Raw genomic sequence first — 21,987 nt, 5'->3', positions numbered from 1 at the left:
TTTCAATTGACTTGGCTTCAGTAAGTTTTGGGACAGGCTGGGAAGAGCTCCAGATTGCCACTACTCTGAAGCCTATGAACAGTCTAATGTAAAGTTATACTCCTTGCTTTGCACTCCCCACCTGTGAAAATAATTTATCTGGATCTACCCTCTAACTTCTTTGATCATTTTAAACACCTCTTTTAATTAGCCTTTAGTTTCCAGGGAACCTAGACTTTTATGAAGCCTTTTCTTACAATGTAACCCTTTCATTTCAGTGTGGAAAATCTTTTAAGAAGAGGTACACATTCAAAATGCATCTACTAACCCATATTCAGGCTCTTGGAAACAGCAGGTAGGTCTGACTTTTACAGTAGTATTGTGATATAGTTGATTATCTGAATGCATGGAGGAAAAAGCATCCACTGAGTCTGAAATAACTTGATCTACTACCTCACCCTTCCCAGTTATGTGTGCACCTCAGTAAACAGTTGGCAGGATACTTAGTCACTGTGCATTATAGCCAAAACATGATCAACTTCTTGCCTGATGTTCAAATGTGAAACTTTTCCCACAGGATCACTTGGACGATGGATAGGGCAGGAACTGTGCGGTTTTTTTTGCCCTCCTAGTCTAGGGATGGCAAAATTGGTTGGGGTATATTCTTTGCATTGTATCAGCAGCCTCAGGCTGCATCTTCCCCACACTCCGTGGTGTACTGTTGGCATTAGTTGTTTCCCTTTGCTTCCTGGGTATCTCCAATAACCAGCCTGCTGATTCACTCTTGCAGTGTTCCCTTAGCTGAGGGGAAAGTATTGTTGGGTGCACAAATGAAAAACTGAAATAAAGCTACATTTAAAAAGGGCAAAGAGGGCAATAAAACAGGGGAAGAGCAAAAGAAAGGAGTGAGGGAGTACTGTGGCAGTAGATAGAGAGGTGGCTTCTGGAAAGAGAGTAAATCAAAATCTGGCTATCAGAGGTTTGGAGTGCAGTTTGCTTCCAAGACCTCAGTGACATTGTAGGGGAAGTTTCTGGGGAGATGAGAGAAGATGTGGGAGGCGTTGAGTGCTAAATATCAATTCAGAGTAAGGCTTCCAATTGCAATTAGTGTATTCCTGGAAGTTTCATCATATAACATCCAGCCATTAATCAGCCAACACATCCATCCTTGTGACGTACTGCTTCCTTACACCAATTGGAAAGCAAAAAGACAACACAATTGGATAATGCTTGACGATCAGCCCAACAGCCTTTTTCTCCATTTTCAATACTTTTCAAAGAATTGACAAAAATAAACTTCTTTAATGCCCTGCTGATTTTTCAGCATTGCACAGAGCTGTGTCCTACAGATGGACCATCAATTCCTAGAAATTTGAGGTCAAAATCCTGGAGGGTTAGCAACCTTAAAAACAAGAGTTATAAAGAAAGATTTAAGTGAGATAAAAAGTGAAACAAAATATTAGTGAGCAGGAGATGATAAAATAATCTAATGTGAGGTATTCATTTCAGCCAGTAGATGGAGTTGCTGCGCTTCCAAAATATCATTAATTGTCGTACTATAACATACTACTTGTTGGTGTATGTAGTTCTCCTGCTGGAATACACTTGTGTATTGTTACACTATTATTTCTTAAGCAAATGTACCCTCTAACTTTTGATGCTGAATTCATTGGATGAAAGTAACTATGATTCTTGTTAATTCTGTTCTCATGAGTCTTGGCCCCAACACTTAGGAGGTTTCAGGGCAAGTGGAAAGTAACCATGGAAACAAGACCAAACAGGGGTTGAACATCTTGCTAAACCTAACAGCAGGATCACACTATTGTTTCTTTTTATCTATTTTCTGACCTGCAGCTGGTCAAATTGGTAGGATGAATCATAAAGTAGTTACTGAAAAGGGTTTCACAACTGAGAACCTTTGGGAATGGTCCCTGGTAGTGGGGACTAGGAAAAGTTGGGGAAAGAGAGGACAATGGGCACAAGGGGAAGCTGAACAAGCTGGTGGGAAATTTAACATTTCCTTGAGGAGCTGGGTTGAGCAGTCCTACTTGTAGGAGGATCCTGGATGGAACTGAGGATCAACTTGATCTTGAAATGCATATCCACGATCCCTAAAGGCAGTAGAGCAGGTAGATAAGGAGATTAAGCATGCATATGGGATACTTGCCTTTATTAACTTGGGCAAAGAATAGAAGAATAAGGAGGTTCATACTGGAACAATATAAAACACTTGTTAGGCCACATCTGGGGTACTGTGAGACGTTCTGGTCACTAGGTTGTAGGAAGGAAGTGATTGCACTGGAAAGAGTGCAGAACAGATTTATCAGGATGCAGTCTGAGCTATGAGGAAAGATTGGAGCAGCAAAGGTTGAGAGGAGACCAAGATGTAAATGAGGGGTGTAGTATGGATAAGGCATTTTATCCACTGGTAGAGGGGTCAATAATCAGGGAACATAGCCTTCTATCTCTTAGCTTAAATCTAAGGAGGGGGTTGTGGAGAGGTTTTTACCTCTAGAAGGTGACAGGAGTCTAGAATTCACTACCTGAAAGGATGGTTGAGTTAGAAGCTGTTGTAACATTTAAGTATTTCGATATTCATTTGCATTGCCATAACCTTCAGGGCTATGGGCCAAGCACTGGAAAACGAATTTGTTTTTAGTCAGATCGTTGTTGACTGCTGTGAGTATGATGGACCAAATGGCCTTCTGCACTGTAAATGTCTATGAAGCATAGTGGCAAAGACACTTGCTTTGTGCTTCCACCATTTCCCTCCTCTTTCAATGTTAGAATTCCTGAGCCTGATAAGCTGAGCACAGAAACAGTAAAGACAGCACTGGTGTCTGCATGAAAGTTGGGAAAAATGTACAATAATGCTGGTTTTCTATCTGCTGTAAAATGTACCTTCAACCACAGGAGAGACCCTCATACTGTAATAGAGAGGCATTATTTTCTGTTTGCCATACTGATTCTTAATAATCTGTGACTCACTTTGCCAGTTTTATGCTAAATTGGAGACAGTTGTGCACTGTGCGCAGTTTGCTTAAAAAACAGTTATTATTACTCCCCATGTTGATTTCCATACAGATTGCAGAATTTTCCCTATGATTCTGAACATAACGTCTGAGACTTCTGTTTGAATTTCTTTTGCTGTGAAACACAGCAGGTTTTAGTTTAACTACTGAACAATGTTTAGCACTTTTGTTACAAACTTCAGATTAGAATCATAGACATTTTCAGCATGGAAGGGGGCCATTCAAGTCATCGTATCTTTGATGGCCTAAAAAGAGGCTATCTGGCCTGATACCATTTTCCAGCACCTGCTCTATAATCATGCTGGTTATAGCACTTCCAAATGCATATTTATGCCTTTTTTTTTTAAAGGCAGAGAGACTTTGTGTCTCTGCCACCTATTCGGGCAGTGAGCTGTAGACTCCCACAATCTCAATTAAAAAGAAGAAACTCCTCAGCCTCCTTTTTAATTTTCCTTTCAATTGCTTTAAATCTATTGTCCTTGGTGGTTCAGCTCTCTCTAGAGTATAGGTCTTTCCTATACATTTCATCTTGGCTTCTGTAAGTTCACGCACCTCAATTTAAAATCCCCTCAAAAGAACCCCCACATATCAAATATTTCCTCCCTATTAAATTTTGCCAATCCTGGCAACACCTCCATAATTCTCTGTTCTTTCTGGTGAAATCATATCCTTCCTGTAATGTGTTCACCAAAGTTGTCTTTAGTACCCTAGCTGCGGCCTATCTAGTTTTCTGTTTGCTCTAACATGCCCCTTCAACCAAAGGAGAGATTCTCTGGACCCTCATACTGTATTAGAGTGGCATTATTTTCTATTTGTCATACTGATTCTCAATAATCTGTGGTTCACTTTGCCAGTTTAGTGCTAATTTGGAGACATAAGAACATAAATAGGAGCAGGAGTAGGCCATCTAGCCCTTCGAGCCTGCCCCGCCATTCAATAAAATCATGGCTGATCTGAAGTGGCTCAGTTCCACTTTCCCGCCTTCTCCCCATAACCCTTAATCCCCTTGCCTACCAAAAACCTACCTACCCATGTCTTAAATATATTTAGCGAGGTAGCCTCCACCACTTCAACGGGCAGAGAATTCCAGAGATTCACCACCCTTTGAGTGAAGAAGTTCCTCCACAACTCCGTTCTAAACTGCACCCCCCCCCGCCCCCCCATCTTGAGGCCGGGCCCTCTAGTCCTGCTGTCCTTTCTGAGCGGGAAGAACCTCTCCACCTCTACCCTATCCATCCCTTTCATCATTTTATACGTCTCAATGAGATCTCCCCTCATCCTTCTAAACTCTAACGAGTACGAGCCCAGTCTATTCAGCCTCTCCTCATAGCTCAACCCCCTCAACTCTGGTATCAGCCTATTGAACCTCCTCTGCACTCCCTCCAAGGCCAAAATATCCTTGCGCAAGTGCGGCGACCAAAATGCACACAGTACTCCAGCTGCAGCCTCACCAGTGCCCTGTACAGTTGCAGCAAGACCGCCCTACTTTTATATTCCATCCCCCTCGCTCTGAAGGCCAGCATCCCATTTGCCTTCCTGACCACCTGCTGCACCTGTAGACTGGGTTTTTGCGACTCATGCACAAGGACCCCGAGGTCCCTCTGCACCATCGCATGCTGCAGCTTTTTGCCCTGTAAGTAGTAGTCCTTCCTACCATTATTCCTACCAAAGTGGATAACCTCACACTTGCCAGCATTGTATTCCATTTGCCAGGTCCTCGCCCACTTGCTCAGCCTGTCTAGGTCCCTCTGCAGACTTTCTACACCCTCCGCACAATTTGCTGTTCCACTCATCTTTGTGTCATCAGCAAATTTCGACACCTTACACTCGGCTCCCTCCTCCAGATCATCTATATAAATGGTAAATATCTGAGGCCCCAGCACCGATCCCTGGGGCACTCCACTAGTCACCAACTGCCAATCCAAATAGCACCCATTGACACCCACTCTCTGCCTCCTATTTGACAGCCAGTCCCCTATCCACGCTAACACCCTACCCCCAACTCCATGCCCCCTAACCTTTTGTAACAACCTTTTGTGCGGTACCTTATCAAACGCCTTCTGAAAATGGAGAAACACCACATCCACCAGTTCCCCTCTATCCACCGCACTAGACACATCCTCATAGAATTCCAATAAATTCATCAGACACGACTTCCCCTTGATGAAACCATGCTGCGTCTACTCTATCGAACAATTCTTCTCAAGATGCCTCGCTATTTTCTCTTTGATTACGGATTCAAGCATTTTTCCTACAACAGACGTTAAACTAACCAGCCTACAATTCCCTGCCTTTTGCCTGCCACCCTTTTTTAACAGCGGCGTAACATTAGCCGTTTTCCAATCTTCCGGCACTGCCCTAGAATCCAGTGAGGTTTGGAAAATAATCACCAAGGCATCCACTATCACCTCTGCCATTTCCTTCAGAACGCTCGGATGCATTCCATCCGGTCCTGGGGACTTGTCCACCATCAGTCCCTCTAGTCTGTCGAGCACTGCCTCTCTCGTAACAATGATCTCATTCAGGCCCTCCACTCCTACCATCTTTCCATCGTTAACACCCGGCAAACTATTTGCGTCCTCCTCCGTGAAGACCGAAGCAAAAAAGTTATTCAAGGCCTGTTTTGCACTGTGGGCAGTTTGCTATATGCAGTCTTAGCATGATCTCACTGCTGTGATATTCACTACCTCAGCTAATGAAAGAGTCCTGTGTGTTGTCTTTAATTGCTGTATTTACCTAACCTATTTCCTTCAGGCATTTGCGAACATGCACACAAAGGTCCCTCTATATTTACCACTTGTTGTGTATTCCCTTTCTTGTTTCCCCTTCCCAAATGCATAACTCGTACTTCTCTGGATTGAATTCCATTTACCACTTTCCTATCCACCTGACTAGTTCATTGATGGTTTCTTGTGTGCTCTGGTGATTTGCCTCACTTTCAACCTCATGGTCTATTGTTGTGTACTCTGCAAGTTTCTGAATCCTGCCACCTACATTCCAGTTGAAATCATTGATGTATTGTTGGTATGTAATTGATAGTTCAATATTCTCTAAAAGCTATTTTAATTTTTTTACCCAGTGTGTACATTCTCGTTAGGCATGATCAGTGTTTGTGTTCCTGAGACTAATCTTTGGTTTGTTTTCTAGATTTAAATGTGAATTTTGTGACTATGTCTGTGAGAACAAAAAGCTCCTCCTTAACCACCAGCTATCACATACCACAGACAAACCATTTAAATGTGACTTCTGCAAGTACTCCACCATTAAAGAAGACTTTCTGGTTTCTCACGTTGCCATTAAGCACACAGGTAAGTTGAGGGATGAGGCTTCTCTGTTTCTTGTCATCTTTAACTAGGGAATTCCACTGAAGAAAAGATGCTTTAAACAGATGGCAGATGCAGCAGGTTCCTAACACACTGTCTCCAACATATTTAACCATATTTAAGACTTCCATAACCCCCAAGGTTGCCCCTGAGCTAGTCCACCTGACACTATATGGTTTATGGTGATGGGGCCTGGGTTGGATTGTTGTCAGCGCAGATTCCATTGGCTAAGTGGGCTCCTTCTGCACTGTATGATTCTATGAAAACCCTGTCTCATTTTAAATGGTTAGCACTGCTGTCTCACAGCGCCAGAGACCTTGATTCAATTCCCGGCTTGGGTCGTTGTCAGTGCAAGATTCTCCCTGTGCCTGCGTGCGTTTCCCCAGGGTGTTCTGGTTTCCTCTCGCAGTCCAAAAGATGTGCTGGTTAAGTGCATTGACCACATTAAATTCTCCCTCAGTCTACCCAAAACAGGCACCAGTGTGTGGCGAATAGAGGGTTTTCACAGTTACCTAATTGCAGTATTAATGTAAGCCTACTTGGGACACTGATTAAATACATTTTAGAACTTGTGGTGGTAGGGAGACTTGTAATTGTGTTTAGTGTTGGGAGAGGGAGTGAAGTTGATCCACATGTACTCAAATCAAGAGCACTTAGCTCGAGCCAGTTTGTTAAATATACCTTTTTTTTTTCATCGGCCAGGTGGTTTGGAGGTGGATGTTTAAGGGACAAAATTGATGTCATCTCATTGAGAAAGATGTGTTATTTAAAACTTATTCCTTCCTCTCTCTCTTTTTAGGAAACAATGCTAAAACAACATTTGGTGTCACCAAACCAATAGGGGAGAGGCAGAGAGTGCTGGGTCAGGCTGCGGCGGAGAGCAGGGTCAGGTTGGGGGGGGGGGGGGGGAACGGGGTGAGGTTCATAGGGCAAGAGGCCCAAGTAGCGGGGGCAAGCAGCCAAGAGACACGGTGATCGATTGGGGCGGGGGCCAGAGGCCAGGAGTGGTAGGCTGGGAGGGGTTGACTGGGGACACAATTGGCTAAGGGGGTGAGTGGGGTGATGGGCCAGGGGGGAGGGGTGATGTGCAATCAACGTGGCGTGCAGGGGCAGTAGAGTGGGGGGCGAGGTTGGTAATCGACAGGATGGGGCAAATGGCTGGCGTGGGTGGAGCAGAGTGCGATCAGGCAGGGTAGGGGTGAGGTGATTGTCCTGCCCCACCCCCATACCCAGCCTGTCAGCCCATAGAGGGGTTGGGGGCAGGATGAACAGCGGGGGGCAGAGTAATCAGCCAGCGTTGGGAGGTGGAGGAGGAGATGGGAGAGGTTGATTTGGCTTAGGTAGGGTTGGGGGAAATTTGATCAATCAGGGCTGGGAGGGGGGCGGTGGCAGGAGCAGGGAGTAATGATGAGCCAGGGCGGGACTATTGGCCGTGTCGGGGGGAATACAGAGGGCCCAATTTTACTATTGTGTTGCGCCCATTTTCAGGCACAAAAACCTGGTAAAGGTGGGCACGAGGCAAGTAATGTCATCTGCACCTGCCTCCACGCCAGTTCCCCCTTACCAAGACTCAAAAATGGCCGCAGTTGGGACACTTTGCATGCATTTAAATTGAAGTAATGGGCTGCACTCCCAACTTTACCAGCTCTTCCCTCTTTACCACCGCGTTCATCCATCCAGTTTTGGCATGAAACAGACATAAAAACATAAGAACTGGGAGCAGGAGTAAGCCATTTGACCCCTCGAGCCTGCTCCACCATTCAGTAAGATCATGGCTGATCTTTTCGTGGACTCGGCTCCACTTAACCACCCACTCACCATAACGCTTAAATTCCTTTACTGTTCAAAATCTATCCTTAAAAACATTCAAGGTAGCATCAACTGCTTCACTGGGTAGGGAAGTTGACAGATTCACAACCCTTGTGTGAAGACGTTCCTCCTCAACTCAGTCCTAAATCTGTTCCACCTCTTATTTTGAGGCCATGCCCCATAAACCTAGTTTCACCTGTGAGTGGAAACAACTTCTCTGCTTCAATCTTATCTATTCCCTTCATAATATATGTTTCTATAAGATCTCCACACATTCTTCTACATTCCAATGAGTATAGCCCCAATCAAGGTAGTCTCTCCTCATAAGCCAATTCCCTCAACTCTAGAATCAACTGAGTGAATCTCCTCTGTACCTCAAGTAAGGAAACCAGAACTGTACACAGTATGCGAGGCGTGGCCTCACCAGCACCTTATACAGCTGCGACACAAGCTCACTGTTTTTAAATTCCATCCCTCTAACAATGAAGGTCAGAATTCCATTTGCATTCTTAATTACCTGCTGCACTTACAAACCAACTTTTTGTGATTCATGCACAAGGACACCCAAGTCTCTGCACAGTAACACACTGCAATTTTTAACCATTTAAATAATAGTCCATTTTGCTGTTTTTCCTTCCAAAAGGGATGACCTCATATTTACCAACATTGTACTCCATCTGCCAGACCCTTGCCCATTCACTTAGACTATCTATGTCCCTTTGCAGACTTTCAGCGTCCTCTGCACACTTTGCTCTGCCACTCATCTTAGTGTCATCTGTGAATTTTGATATTACACTTGGACTCCAAATCATCGATGTAAATTGTAAACAGTTGTGGTCCCAACACTGATCCCTGAGACACACCATCAGGACCAGGAGACTTGTCTACCTTAAGCCCCATTAGCTGACTCAAAACTACCTCCTTCGCGACAATAGTTTCTCCGTCCTCACCTGCCATAGCTGCTTCGTCATCAATTTTTGGTATGTTATTTGTGTCTTCCACTGTGAGGACTGACACAATACCTGTTCAATGCCTCAGCAATTTCCTCATTTCAACTTATTAGACCCTCCTTCTCATCCCCCTAAAGGACCAATGTTTACTTTAGCCACTCTTTTTCATTTTATGTATTATATTCTATACAAACTCCATATAAGTCTGATTCAGGCACTCTAGTTAGTGAGGAGGTAAGTGCCTAGAGTCTGACAGCTTTCTGCTTGAGATCAGTGGGGGAGGGAGTAGGAGGGAGGGGTCCTCTGCCTGAAATCAGCGGAAGAGTGGAGGGGCCCACAATAGATCTAGGTGGCATGGGGATAAGGGGTTCTGTAATGTTGTGGGGGTGGAGCAAAGCCTGAGGGGGCTGGGGGGAGGGGGGAATTGGGTCCGCTGCCACTCTGCTTGAGATTGGCGGGGGAGAGGGGGGTTCTGCTGCCACTGTGCCTGAGGTTAGGGGGAGGGGCCTGCGATTGGTCTGGCTGGCAGGCAGGGTTGGGGTAATGAGGGGGTCAGTAATGTTGTGGGGGCCAGAAGGAAACATTATCTGACCAGGAGGGATGTGGCAGGGAGCAGCATTCTATCTTTTTTTTTTCTGCGCATGCACAGTTCACGGCTCTGATTGGAGCTGCAGGGTTTCGCATTAAGCCTCGCCCACGGGCTTGTGCAGCACAATTTGGACTCGCTGATATTTTTTGCAGGCAGAGTGTATGGGGATGCTTGAGAATGGGTCTAAAAGTCAGATCGGAAACACTCCCAGTTTCAAGTCCCAGCATTTAAAATCAAAATTGGGAAAATAGGGCCCAGAGTGTTGTACGGATTGTACCCTCTAGCTATGAGCAGCAAGCATCCACTCCCAATTGGCGTGAGTCACACTTTGCCTAAAGGTTAAGTGGCATAAGATCAAGCCTGAAAGCTTGCTGGAAAAATGGGCGTGATTCTCTCCCATTTTCACACTTATTCAGCACTGCTTTTAGACTTTTTTTTGGTAACTACGCCCTAGGGTGTAGGAAGCTAAGTATTCTCAATACTCTTTGTATTACACTAATGTTTCCTCTTTAATATGGGGAAGTGACTGATTGTGAAACGAAAGATTTGTCGTTCCTATTCCATACATTTGAAATGTTATTGTAGCTTGTATAAAATAGACCTTTCATTCAGGGATAGTACTCTAGTCTTGTTGAACATGTTGATCTTTCCCTGGTCCTCTCACACCCTCTTCACAATAGTTATCAATGATTCCCATCACATCATATGAGGAAACATAAACTGCTGTGTTTTGAGGGCAAATATTTCTGCATGGTTAATACCCTATGACAGAACATGTTCAGCAAGGCGTAAGAACACAAGAAGGAGCAGCAGTAGGCCATCTGGCCCCTTGAGCCTGCTGTGCCATTCAATAAGATCATGGCTGATCTTTTTGTGGACTCGGTTCCACTTAACCGCCCACTCACTATAATCCTTAATTCCTTTACTGTTCAAAAATTTACCTATCCTTGCTTTAAAAACATTTCATGAGGTAGCCTCAGCTGCTTTACTGCAGAGAAATCCACGGATTCACAATCCTTTGTGTGAAGTTCCTCCTCGACTCAATCCTAAATCTGCTTCCCCTTATTTTGAGGATATGCCCTCTAGTTCTAGTTTCATCTGCCAGTGGAAATAACATCCCTGCTTCTATCTTAACTATTCCCTTCATAACCTTGTATGTTTCTATAAGATCTCCTCTCATTCTTCTTAATTCCAATGAGTACAGCCCCAGTCTACTCAGTATCTCCTCATAAGCCAACCCTCTCAACTCCAGAATCAGCCTTGTGAATCTCCTCTGCATCCCCTCCAGTGCCAGTATATCCTTCCTCAAGTAAGGAGACCAAAACTGTACATGGTACTCCAGGTGTGGCCTCACTGGCAACTTGTACAGCTGCAACGTAACCTCACTGTCGTTTAACTTCATCCCTCTAGCAATGAAGTGCAAAATTCCATTTGCCTTCTTAATTACCTGTCACACCTGCAAACCTACTCCTTGAGATTCCTGCTCAAAGACTCCCAAGTCCCTCTGCACAGCAGCGTGCTGCAATTTTTTATCATTCAGATTATCCATTTTGCTGTTATTCCTACCAAAACGGATGACTTCACGTTTACCAACATTGTACTCTATCTGCCAGACCCTTGCCCACTCACTTAATCTGTATCACTTTGCAGACTTTCAGCTTCCTCTGCACACTTTGCTCTGCTGCCCATCTTAGTGTCATCTGTGAATTTTGACACTACACTAGGTCCCCAACTCCAGACCATCTATGCAAATCGTAAATCATTGCGGTCCCAACACTGATCCCTGAGTTACACCACTAACTGCTGATCGCCAACCAGAAAAACATCCATTTACCCCCATTCTTTGCTTTCTGTTAGTTAACCAATTCTCTATCCATGCTAATACATTACCAGTAACACAATGCATCTTTATCTTGTGTAGCAGTTTTTGGTGCCTGTCAGATGCCTTCTGGAAGTCCAGATACAACCCACGTCCACAGGTTCCCCATGTAATTTTCTCAAAGAATTCCACGAAATTAGTCAAACATGACCTTCACTTCATGAACCCGTGCTGCGTCTTAGCAATGGACAGTTTATATCCAGATGTCTTGCTGTTTCTTCCTTGATAATCACATGTTGCTAGCACATTTACTTGGACCGCATAAGGAACAGTTGCTTGTGTTGCACGATCCAAATAATATCCTATTTAATGAGCATCTGAAATATGTTAGCTTTGGAGACAGTGCTACTATACTGTGTACATTAGTGTGAGCACAGTTTGTCTGCTAAATGCAGTATATCAGATTAGACATTTTTCTGCACAAATTATTAAATCTGACAAGTTGCCGCTGTACTTTCAAAATTCACTGTTTCATTAAATGACAGTCCTGAGTGTCTTTATTGCTTTCCATTTAGAGGATTAAATGTACAGTTATTGCACCTTAACGAGGTGTAAACTTGTTAACTTTTTCACAGCAGTCATTGCTGAAAAGTGTACAATGTAATCTGACACCAGTTTGAGGTCATTTAAAATTTGTTTGATAGAGCCGACGCAGCACGGTTTCGTTAAGTCGTATTTGACGAATTTATTGGAGTTCTATGAGGATGTGTCTAGGGCGGTGGATAGAGGAGAGCCGGTGGATGTGGTGTTTCTTGATTTTCAGAAGGCGTTTGACAAGGTGCCTCACAAGAGGTTATTACAGAAGGTCAGGGGGCATGGAGTTGGGGGTAGGGTGTTAGCGTGGATAGAGGATTGGCTGTCAAATGGGGAGGCAAAGAGTGGGGATCAATGGGTGCTATTCGGATTGGCGGTTGGTGACTAGTGGAGTGCCCCAGGGGTCGGTGCTGGGGCCTCAGCTATTTACCATTTATATAGATGATCTGGAGGAGGGAACCGAGTGTATGGTGTTGAAATTTGCTGATGACACCAAGATTGGTGGAACGGCAAATTGTGCGGAGGGTGTGGACAGTCTGCAGAAGGATCTAGATAGGCTGGGCGAATGGGCCAGGAACTGGCAAATGGAATTTAATGTTGCCAAATGTGAGGTTGTCCACTTTGGTCGGAATAATGGTAGGAAGGACTATTACTTGCATGGTGAAAAACTGCAGCATGCAACGGTGCAGAGGGACCTCGGGGTACTTGTGCATGAGTCACAAAAACCCAGCCTGCAGGTGCAGCAGGTGGTCAGGAAGGCGAATGGGATGCTGGCCTTCATAGTGAGGGGGATTGAATATAAAAGTAGGGAGGTCTTGCTGCAGCTGTATAGGGCACTGGTGAGGCTGCAGCTGGAGTACTATGTGCAGTTTTGGTCGCCGCACTTACGCAAGGATATTTTGGCCGTGTAGGGAGTGCAGAGGAGGTTTACTAGGCTGATAGCGGAGTTGAGGGGGTTGAACTATGAGGAGAGGCTGAATAAACTAGGCTTGTACTCGTTAGAGTTTAGAAGAATGAGGGGAGATCTCATTGAGACGTATAAGATGTCGAATGGGATGGATAGGATAGAGGTGGAGAGGCTCTTCCCGCTCAGAAAGGACAGTAGGACTAGGGGGCACAGCCTCAAGATAAAGGGGGGGCGGTTTAGAACGGAGTTGAGGAGGAACTTCTTCACTCAAAGGGTGGTGAATCTCTGGAATTCTCTGCCCGTTGAAGTGGTGGAGGCTACCTCGCTAAATATATTTAAGACGCGGGTTGATGGGTTTTTGATAGGCAAGGGGATTAAGGGTTATGGGGAGAGGGCGGGAATGTGGAACTGAGCCACGACAGATCAGCCATGATCTTATTGAATAGCGGGGCAGGCTCGAGGGGCTAGATGGCCTACTCCTGCTCCTATTTCTTATGTTCTTATGTTCTTAAATATACGTTGTAGTTGCACCTTAATACTCACTGAACAGCTATTTTGGGAAAAATAAGAAAACTGCTGGTGCTAATGCTATGAGCATTTCAACGGGTGGTGAATCTCTGGCATTCTCTGCATTCTCTGCCCATTGAAGTGGTGGAGGCTACCTCGTTGAATATATCTAAGTCACGGGTAGATAGATTTCTGATAGACAAGGGAATTAAGGGTTATGGGGAGAAAGCGGCAAAGTGGAACTGATTCACTTCAGATCAGCCATGATCTTATTGAATGGCGGGGCAGGCTCGAAGGGCTAGATGGCCTACTCCTGCTCCTAGTTCTTATGTTCCACTAATGATTATAAAAAATGATCTTGCTCAATTTGTCCGATTTTTAAAGGACTCACCCAACTTTAAACACAAGTATTTTAAATGTTGGTGACTATAATGGAAAATGATTGTTATTGAATAATTATTTGAGAATTGCAAAGAGCAGTTGAATGTTATGTATGGAGACCAATTCGAATTAAAGAAGGTGATGTGAATTATTTTTCTGGTTTACATACCCACCTATTTGACTAATCTCTAAGATTGCCAGTTAACTAAATAATCAATTCAATCCTAAATCTTTTAATTATTACTGTACGATTTTATTTTAATGTGCAATGTAGTTACTCCAATACCTGGGTTAATGGGATTTGCAGTTTAAGGTTCCAGTTATGGAATTGCTCCTTTTCAAAAGCAATATTCCACATACAGTATTTTAACCATTATATTTAAACCATTAAAATAGAATGGTTGGTTTAGCAGTATGAATGATTTGTTTTTTGTGAAGGGATTGCACATATATTAAATGCACGTTCTCATAGGTGAGAAGCCATTCTCCTGTGATCTCTGCCATTTTAACACCAAACACAAGAAAAACCTGCGACTTCACGTTCAGTGCCGTCATCAGGAATATTATGATGACTGGGCAAAGATTCATCCTGAAGAGCCACCACGCAGGCGCCGGCCATTCTTCACTCTACAGCAGATAGAAGAATTGAAACAACAGCATGAGCAGATGCAGTCTACACAGGACAGCATACGAGACACCATTGTGAGTGCAATGCTCTGGACATTGGGTCCAGATTGGGATTGTTTCCAATCATCTCACACAGTGCATCGTTTTCCAAACTTGTTTTTGTCTATTCTTGTTCTGCAGTTGAGTTCGTGAGGAGTGGCCAGGTTTCTTTGTCTGTTTTCTTCACTACCAGGGCAAATAATAAAATTGGTTCCAATCGTCTAATTCAGAATTTTCCAATACAAATTTTTTTCGTGAAATCACATTTTATGAAAAATTTGGGTAAACTCACTTTGTCAATTTCTCTCCCAGTCCACCTTTCACCCCTAAAAATAAAATTTATTTTATAATAAAAGTTTAAGACCTTTTCTCCTCCCCTTATCTCAAAATGACCTATAATATTGGTACCATAGTACCATAATTCCTCTCCATGATAAGAGCTTTGGAACACTGGGTTAAATTCATTCCCCTCAACCCCACAGGCAAAAGGGAGGAAGGTTTGGATTTGAGTTTCTTCTTCAGCATTCCTGTGAATATAATTTACAACACCCAGCAGAGCTTTCTTTTGCTAAAGAGTGTTCCCAAATAATTTGTTGACAGTAGTTGCCTTCTCTATTCACCATCAGTTCACTACTTCATCAGTCTCCCTGAGTTAGTCAAATTTAAAATTCCTGTTAACATCATTCTTGTGTTTGTCTGTGCTTCCAGTTATACTTTCAAGGAATGTAAAATAACTTATTGGGTTTGGTTTATTCAGATTTTGTTCTATAACATCTCCCTGAACTGCCTATTGTCCATTGTAATCATCCTGGCTTCCTTTGTCTTGGATTCAGGTGTCTTGTTTTTCATTACCATCACCTGTGCCTTCTTTATAGCCAGCAAAGTCAGATTTTTGTTTTGTGCTCTGTACAAGTTAAATATAACCTCTGCCCACCTGAGTTTGTTCCATTCCTCAAGCAATGCACTACAAGATGTTGTTCACGTTCATTATTGTTACTACACTGAAGCTTTCAATCAACCATCCATTAGTATCCAGAATTCCTCTTTTATTACTGCTTTCCTTCTATTTCTACTGCTTATTCCTCCATCTTGAGATATTGTTTCACAATTCATTTGCAGTACACTTGTCTATACCTCATTTTCTCTGCATATTTTGTTTTGCCCTTTGAGATGCCCTCCTTGCATTTTACTTATTCTAGGCTTATTGTTACTTCAATTTTTATATATTGCCTTTGCCATTATATTATTTTGATGAACTATTCCTCTTGACAAATGCACCAAAAAAGATGTCCAGTTGCGACTTGTTTTTCACCTACTTGCATTTAAGCTTAGTGTCATTTTGATTATTCTTAATATTTTAAGTTTGTCATTGGTGAGACCGCAGCTGGAGTACTGTGTACAGTTTTGGTCGCCGCACATATGCAAGGATATTTTGGCCTTGGAGGGAGTGCAGAGGAGGTTTACTAGGCTGATACCGGAGTTGAGGGGGTTGAGCTATGAGGAGAGGCTGAATAAACTAGGCTTGTACTCGTTAGAGTTTAGAAGAATGAGGGGAGATCTCACTGAGACGTATAAGATGATGAATGGGATGGATAGGATAGAGGTGGAGAGACTCTTCCCGCTCAGAAAGGACAGTAGGACTAGGGGGCACAGCCTCAAGATAAAGGTGGGGGGGCGGTTTAGAACGGAGTTGAGGAGGAACTTCTTCGCTCAGGGTGGTGAATCTCTGGAATTCTCTGCCTGTTGAGGTGGTGGAGGCTGCCTCGCTAAATATTTTTAAGACACGGGTTGATGGGTTTTTGATAAGCGAGGGGATTAAGGGTTATGGGGAGAGGGCGGGAATGTGGAACTGAGCCACGACAGATCAGCCATGATCTTATTGAATGGCGGGGCAGGCTCGAGGGGCTAGATGGCCTACTCCTGCTCTTATTTCTTATGTTCTTTATGTTCCTCAATTCTTGTTTAATTTTCTATTTTTGCTTCCACCCAGCTTCTTATTCCCTTTAACTGATTTAATCTCTCTTCTGATCAACTTGTTAGATCTGTATTTGAATAAAGTACAATTAATTTCTTAACTGTCAATTTCTTTCCAACTCAATTCCATCTCTTTCCCCATGAGATGTGATTCCCTTGCGTTCAGTGGATTCTTGAAAATATTCCAATTATTTCTATATTCATCTCTTTTTAAACGATGAGTTCCATTCCATGATTAGAATCAATGATTTGAAAAGCTGCCACTGTTTCAAAGCAGCAATTCTGTAGATAGTTCTTATGAAAGTGAGCATAAGCATAAGATTGAATTGCCATAATAAATAGATTGGTAGTTAATTGTTCAGAATTTAACCTTCGTTTTTGACTTGTTACATTGTGCACGCACAGTACGTAATTGTGTGAAAGTCAGCATGACCCAGCAGATGATTGTGCATCCCTTCACATTTTTTCAATCATTAGTTTTAAGATTCAGTGTTATCTCTGGTCAGCAGACTGTCATGGAGAAAAATATAATCCTGTTCATCTATTTACATTGTAATGACAAACATTCCCTAGCAATCTCTTTAAAAAAAAAAAATGCCTTTCTAATTCAAATTGCCCCTTTGAGGATTGACCTTGCAACCCTGTGCCTAATTTCTGAAGCCAGCAATTTCAGAAATAGTAATTCTGTGATTTATTTAGTATTGTTGTAATAACAAGAACTTGGTTGGATAACTAAACTCATCAATTTCTCTTGGTCCTCCTCTTTTAAAACAGGTTATTATGTAAATATTCCCTTTTCATTTTTTGCCATCCCTCATCTTTTTTTCTTTCATCCTCAACTTGCAAAACAACAGCTATTGTGGATTTGCAGTAATGTTGGAAATATGAGAGCTTTTTCCAAACTGTCCACTGCATCAGTTAACGGGTCATTTGTTTCAGTTACTGTTTGTGGTATCTTGTGCAATTTGTGTTTATCCACAAACAGTGACTTCATTTGAAAATAAATCTATTGACTGTGAAGCACTTGGGGAATTTGAGGGTACGTTATTACACAAAGTGCTTTCTACCCATGCTATATAGTTCAGTGTCCAAATCTACAGCTAAGCCAGTGACCAAATGTAGAAACTGTTTGTCATCACCACTAATGTCTTAATGCGTGCCCATGTGGTAAAGTTTTTGTTTGTCTGGGAGTTTACCATGGGCTTCAGAGCCACACTGTTAATGTTCTTGTTAATCTTTACATATCTCAGCATTTCAGATCTTAGCAGTTCCATGTAGGATTTATTCCATGCATGAGCCAACAGCTCTTCTAAATCTCCAGACGCACAAAAGAGACCAAAACAGTTAGCACCCAGATTCAGTAACATTCAGTTGCTAGAAATGATTTTTTTGACTAAACTCTTTCTGAAATTCTGTACATTTTTACATTGTTAGGTACCTCTGACCTACCAGACCATTCCAACATCAATGGTCAACCAGGAATCTTTGGGAACTGCTACAATCATATACGAACAAGGTATATCACTCCGTTGGTAGAATTCCGTCAAGTAATTTTAAGCGTAAAAGCAAATCCCTTCCGCCTTCTGATCTGTGGTCCTTCGGATATAAACATCTGACCCTAAATGATGCAATCAAGGGGTATTTTGCGTAGTATCTTTATAGCAATGCTACAGGGTAGCCTGACAGAAACCAACATCAAGCTGAAGGTGGAGCTAGGTTTTGTGCATGGTCTGAAAAAAGGAGAGACAGATTTAAGGGATGAATTCCAAAGTTTAGGCTCAATAGTGGAACAAAGGAAACAGGTGGTGGGGCTGCGCAGTGTCTGTGGAGGATTTTTTGTGGAATGGATGGGTGTATGAGATCAGAGTAGAAGGAATGTTGAGTTTTTGGAATGTTGGAGAGCTGGCAGCATGCCCCAGAGATGCAAAGGGGTGAAGTTATGGATGGCTTTGAATGTGAGGCTAGGATTTTAAACTCGAAGCATAACTAAACCTGAAGCCAAGATACATCAATGAGACTGGGCTAACAAATGGGTTTTGTTGGGTATTAGAAAATAAATTCTCTGCATTTGGGATGAGTTTGGGAAGGATGTAAGTGGGCAGCTGGCCTTTTATGTTTTTAAAAACAAAATTGTGCAAGTAGCAATTATTAAATTGATAAGTTCAGCTATTGAGCCTTGAGTTCTCCAAATTGTCGTATAGCTCCTTACTTGATTTCAAGAAGAACATAGCCAGTTGAGAAATTAAGAATTTGCCACATTTACTTGGGGCAAGTACCCTAAGTTTCTGAATCTCTGCATAAATTCAGTGTCCTATTGTGACATATGGATTTCTTCCTCTAATTTATCATCATCTGATGAATTTCTAATCTCTGTCCTTCCATTGGGAGAAATGTATTGACTGTATACAGAGTGATGAATAAGCTTGTGTTGTTTTGCTTGTCAGGTACAAGTGAATCCTCAGAAATTACAGCACAAAGTGCCCTGGACCTCCTGCTGAATATGAGTACACCAAGGGAGCTGGTCACAAATTCATTACAGGTGCAGAACTTTAAAATAATCTTTCAACAAAGAGTGGTTGGGAAGTCTGCATTCATCCAATTTGATTAACAACAAAATACCATAGTCATTCATACCAAATAATAAACTTCAAAATAAATCTCAATATTTTCATTTTTATTTGGTGATCTCAAAACAATAACAGTATTATTGTCATCAGAGTTATGCAAACTATAGACCATGAGTCAATTGTAAACTGAGCCCTGGCACGATTTTTGCTTATACTTTTTTTTCCCCTTTATTGTTTGTTTGTCCTGAGTTTTATGGCCTGAAGGTTCACAGTTGGCTGTTCATAAAACTATCATCTTTGGTGAAAAATCAGGATACCAAGACCTGTTCATATCCAGGACTTGAGTTATATGGAACACTGGTTTAAATTCCATATTTCCCATTCTGCAGTTGAAAAAAAAACGCTATTAAACTTGCCCCCACTCTGGCATGTTGCCTGGCGGCCATTTTGAGTTAATTAGCTTGAGATGGACCTTCTGCTTTTGGCCCCCCCCGATTCGCTGTCAGAGGCCCCAGCAGCAGATGGGGAACCCCATGGAGGGAAGAAGACTTTCAGGATGAGTAGACCCCTACTTAGAAGAAGGGGGCTTAAGTAGAAGATACACTTCTGCCTCTTTCCCACCCAAGCAAACTTACCTGATGGGCTTCCTGCCTGCCAGCCAAAATTTTGCAGCTGGTTGAGAAAGGGGCTGAATTGGTGTGAAAGCTCACTTGCTGCCAGTTAAATTGCAGTCAGGTCAGGGGTGGTGGGGAAGGTACCCCCAATGAATTTTACAGCCCCAACCCCCTCTGCCTGCAAAACTACCCAGATGGTAAAATTTTGTCCTTTGAGTGGTATCTTAATGGCAATGTGATGTGATAGTGAGATTGTATAAACGTACTTCCTTCGCACTTTGAAGTTGCAGCTTCTACTTCATCAAAATCAAGGCTGAACTGTCCTATATCTAACTCAGGTTGCAGTCCCTGATTAAATTTAACTATTCAGTAATTCATGGAAAATATTCTGCAGTGTTCACAATTTTCTGAAAAACATATTACTGCAGATGTTGGAATCTGAAACAAAAACAGAAAATGCTGGAAAATCTTAGCAGGTCTGACAGCATCTTTGGAGAGAGAATAGAGCTAACATTTCGAGCAGGATGATCATTCATTAGAGCAGAAAATAGGGCGAGATTTATACCGTTACGGTGAGGGGGGGGCGGATTTTCAAAAATGTTAGACAAAAAGACAAAGGAAATGTAAATGGTGATGATCGTGGCTAAGAGGAATGCTGATAACAGCCATAAAGAGGTCAGAATGTATAAATAGCAGAACAAAGGTAAACAGAGTGTCAAAGGATAATCTGAGACATATAACATGGCCCGAGTAGAATGGGAGGAAGAGAGACCGTGGTCGGAGGAACCAGTTGGAAAATGAGATTTTTTTAAATGGTGGAAAAAGGAAACAATGGAAGGAATGAAAATTTTTAAAAGCTAAATGAAATGAAAATACAAAATAAATGGAAATGAGGTGAAAGTGGAGGGGAGAAAGGTCATGCACTGAAATTGTTGAACTTGATGTTAAACCTGGAACTCTGTAAAGTACCTAATCAGAAGGTGAGGCCCAATTTGCATTGGGCTTCAAGGGAAAATTGCAAGCCAAGAACAGATATGGTATGTGAGCAGGCTGATGTGTTGAAATGGCATTGGACAGAAAGCTCTGTTCTGCTTGTGGACTAACCAAAGGTGTTCTGCAAAATGGTCACCCAGTCTGTGTTTGGTCTCTCCAATGTAGAGTAGACCGCGTTCGGAGCAGCAAATACAATTCACCTGATTAGAGAGGTGCACATGAAGCACTGCTTCACCTGAATCAAGTGTTTAGGCCCTTAGACGGTGAGCAGGGAGGATGCAAAAGGGACATGGGAAGGTGCTGTGGTCAGGAGGTAAGATGATGGAGTGGGCCGGAGTATCCTGGAAGGAACAGTCCATATGGAATGCTGATTTGGGGAGTGAGGGGTTCATGTGTTTGGTGGTGGCATCATGCTGGAGTTGGTGGAAATGGTGGCAGTTGATCCCTTGAATATGGAGGCCGGTGGGGTGAAAAGTGAGGACAGGGAGATCCTGGGAGAGAAGAGAGGGGATGAGACCAGTGGCATGGGAGACGGGTTGGAGACGGTTGAAAGCTTTGTCAGCCACAGTGGGTGGGAAACCATGATTAAGGATAAAAGAAGGCACATCAGTGGTGCCATTTTGGCACCAACGGAGCTGATACAACAGGGCAAAGGAACTGAGAGAATAAGATGGAGTCCTTAAAGGACACAAGGTGTGAAGAGCTGTAGTCAAGGATGCTGTGGGAGTTGGTGGATTTGATTAAAAACTAACGGGCTGTCTATTGCCAGAAATGGAGACAGATTAAGGAAAGAAAGGGAAGAGTCAGAGATTAAATGTCATCCAATTTTTTTCTATTGTCTTTAGCTCTGATGATGGGTGATCCAAACTCGCAACGTTAGCTCTATTTTCTCTCTACACTTTCCTTGTTCTGTTGGTGATGTTTAAGTATAGAAATTATTAGTTGCATCCAGTCAGATCTTAACACTGTATAGAAGATAGGAGCAGGAGGAAGCCATTTTGGCCCTTTGAGCCTGCTTTGCCATTCATCAGTTATGGCCGAACGTCCAATTCAATAGCTAATTCTTTCTCCCCATAACTTTTGATCCCATTCGCCCCAAGTGCTATATCTAGCTGCCTTTTTGAATATTTTCAATGTTTTGGCATCAACTACTTCCTGTGGTTATGAATTACCCAGGCTCACCGCTCTTTCGATGAAGAAATGTCTCCTCATCTCTGTCCTAAATGGTCTACCCCTAGTTCTGGACTCCCCACCATCAGGAACATCCTCCCTGTGTCTACCCT

General features: G+C 42.8%; 1 protein-coding gene across 1 annotated transcript in view; it reads left to right on the top strand.

Moving 5' to 3' along the window:
* LOC145354095 (zinc finger protein 335-like) overlaps positions 1-21,987 on the top strand; it is a 114,311-nt gene that overhangs the window by 56,016 nt on the left and 36,308 nt on the right. The window contains exons 27-31 of the mRNA XM_080205225.1: positions 258-334; positions 6,159-6,319; positions 14,363-14,592; positions 17,965-18,046; positions 18,975-19,069. Coding sequence (XP_080061351.1) covers positions 258-334; positions 6,159-6,319; positions 14,363-14,592; positions 17,965-18,046; positions 18,975-19,069 — 645 coding nt within the window. The remainder of the gene's footprint in view (positions 1-257; positions 335-6,158; positions 6,320-14,362; positions 14,593-17,964; positions 18,047-18,974; positions 19,070-21,987) is intronic.

This window comes from Carcharhinus amblyrhynchos, chromosome 16 (assembly GCF_965287045.1).
Source record: "Carcharhinus amblyrhynchos chromosome 16, sCarAmb.v2.hapA, whole genome shotgun sequence".
Lineage (NCBI taxonomy): Eukaryota > Metazoa > Chordata > Chondrichthyes > Carcharhiniformes > Carcharhinidae > Carcharhinus > Carcharhinus amblyrhynchos.
This window is presented reverse-complemented; position numbering and strand designations above follow the sequence as displayed.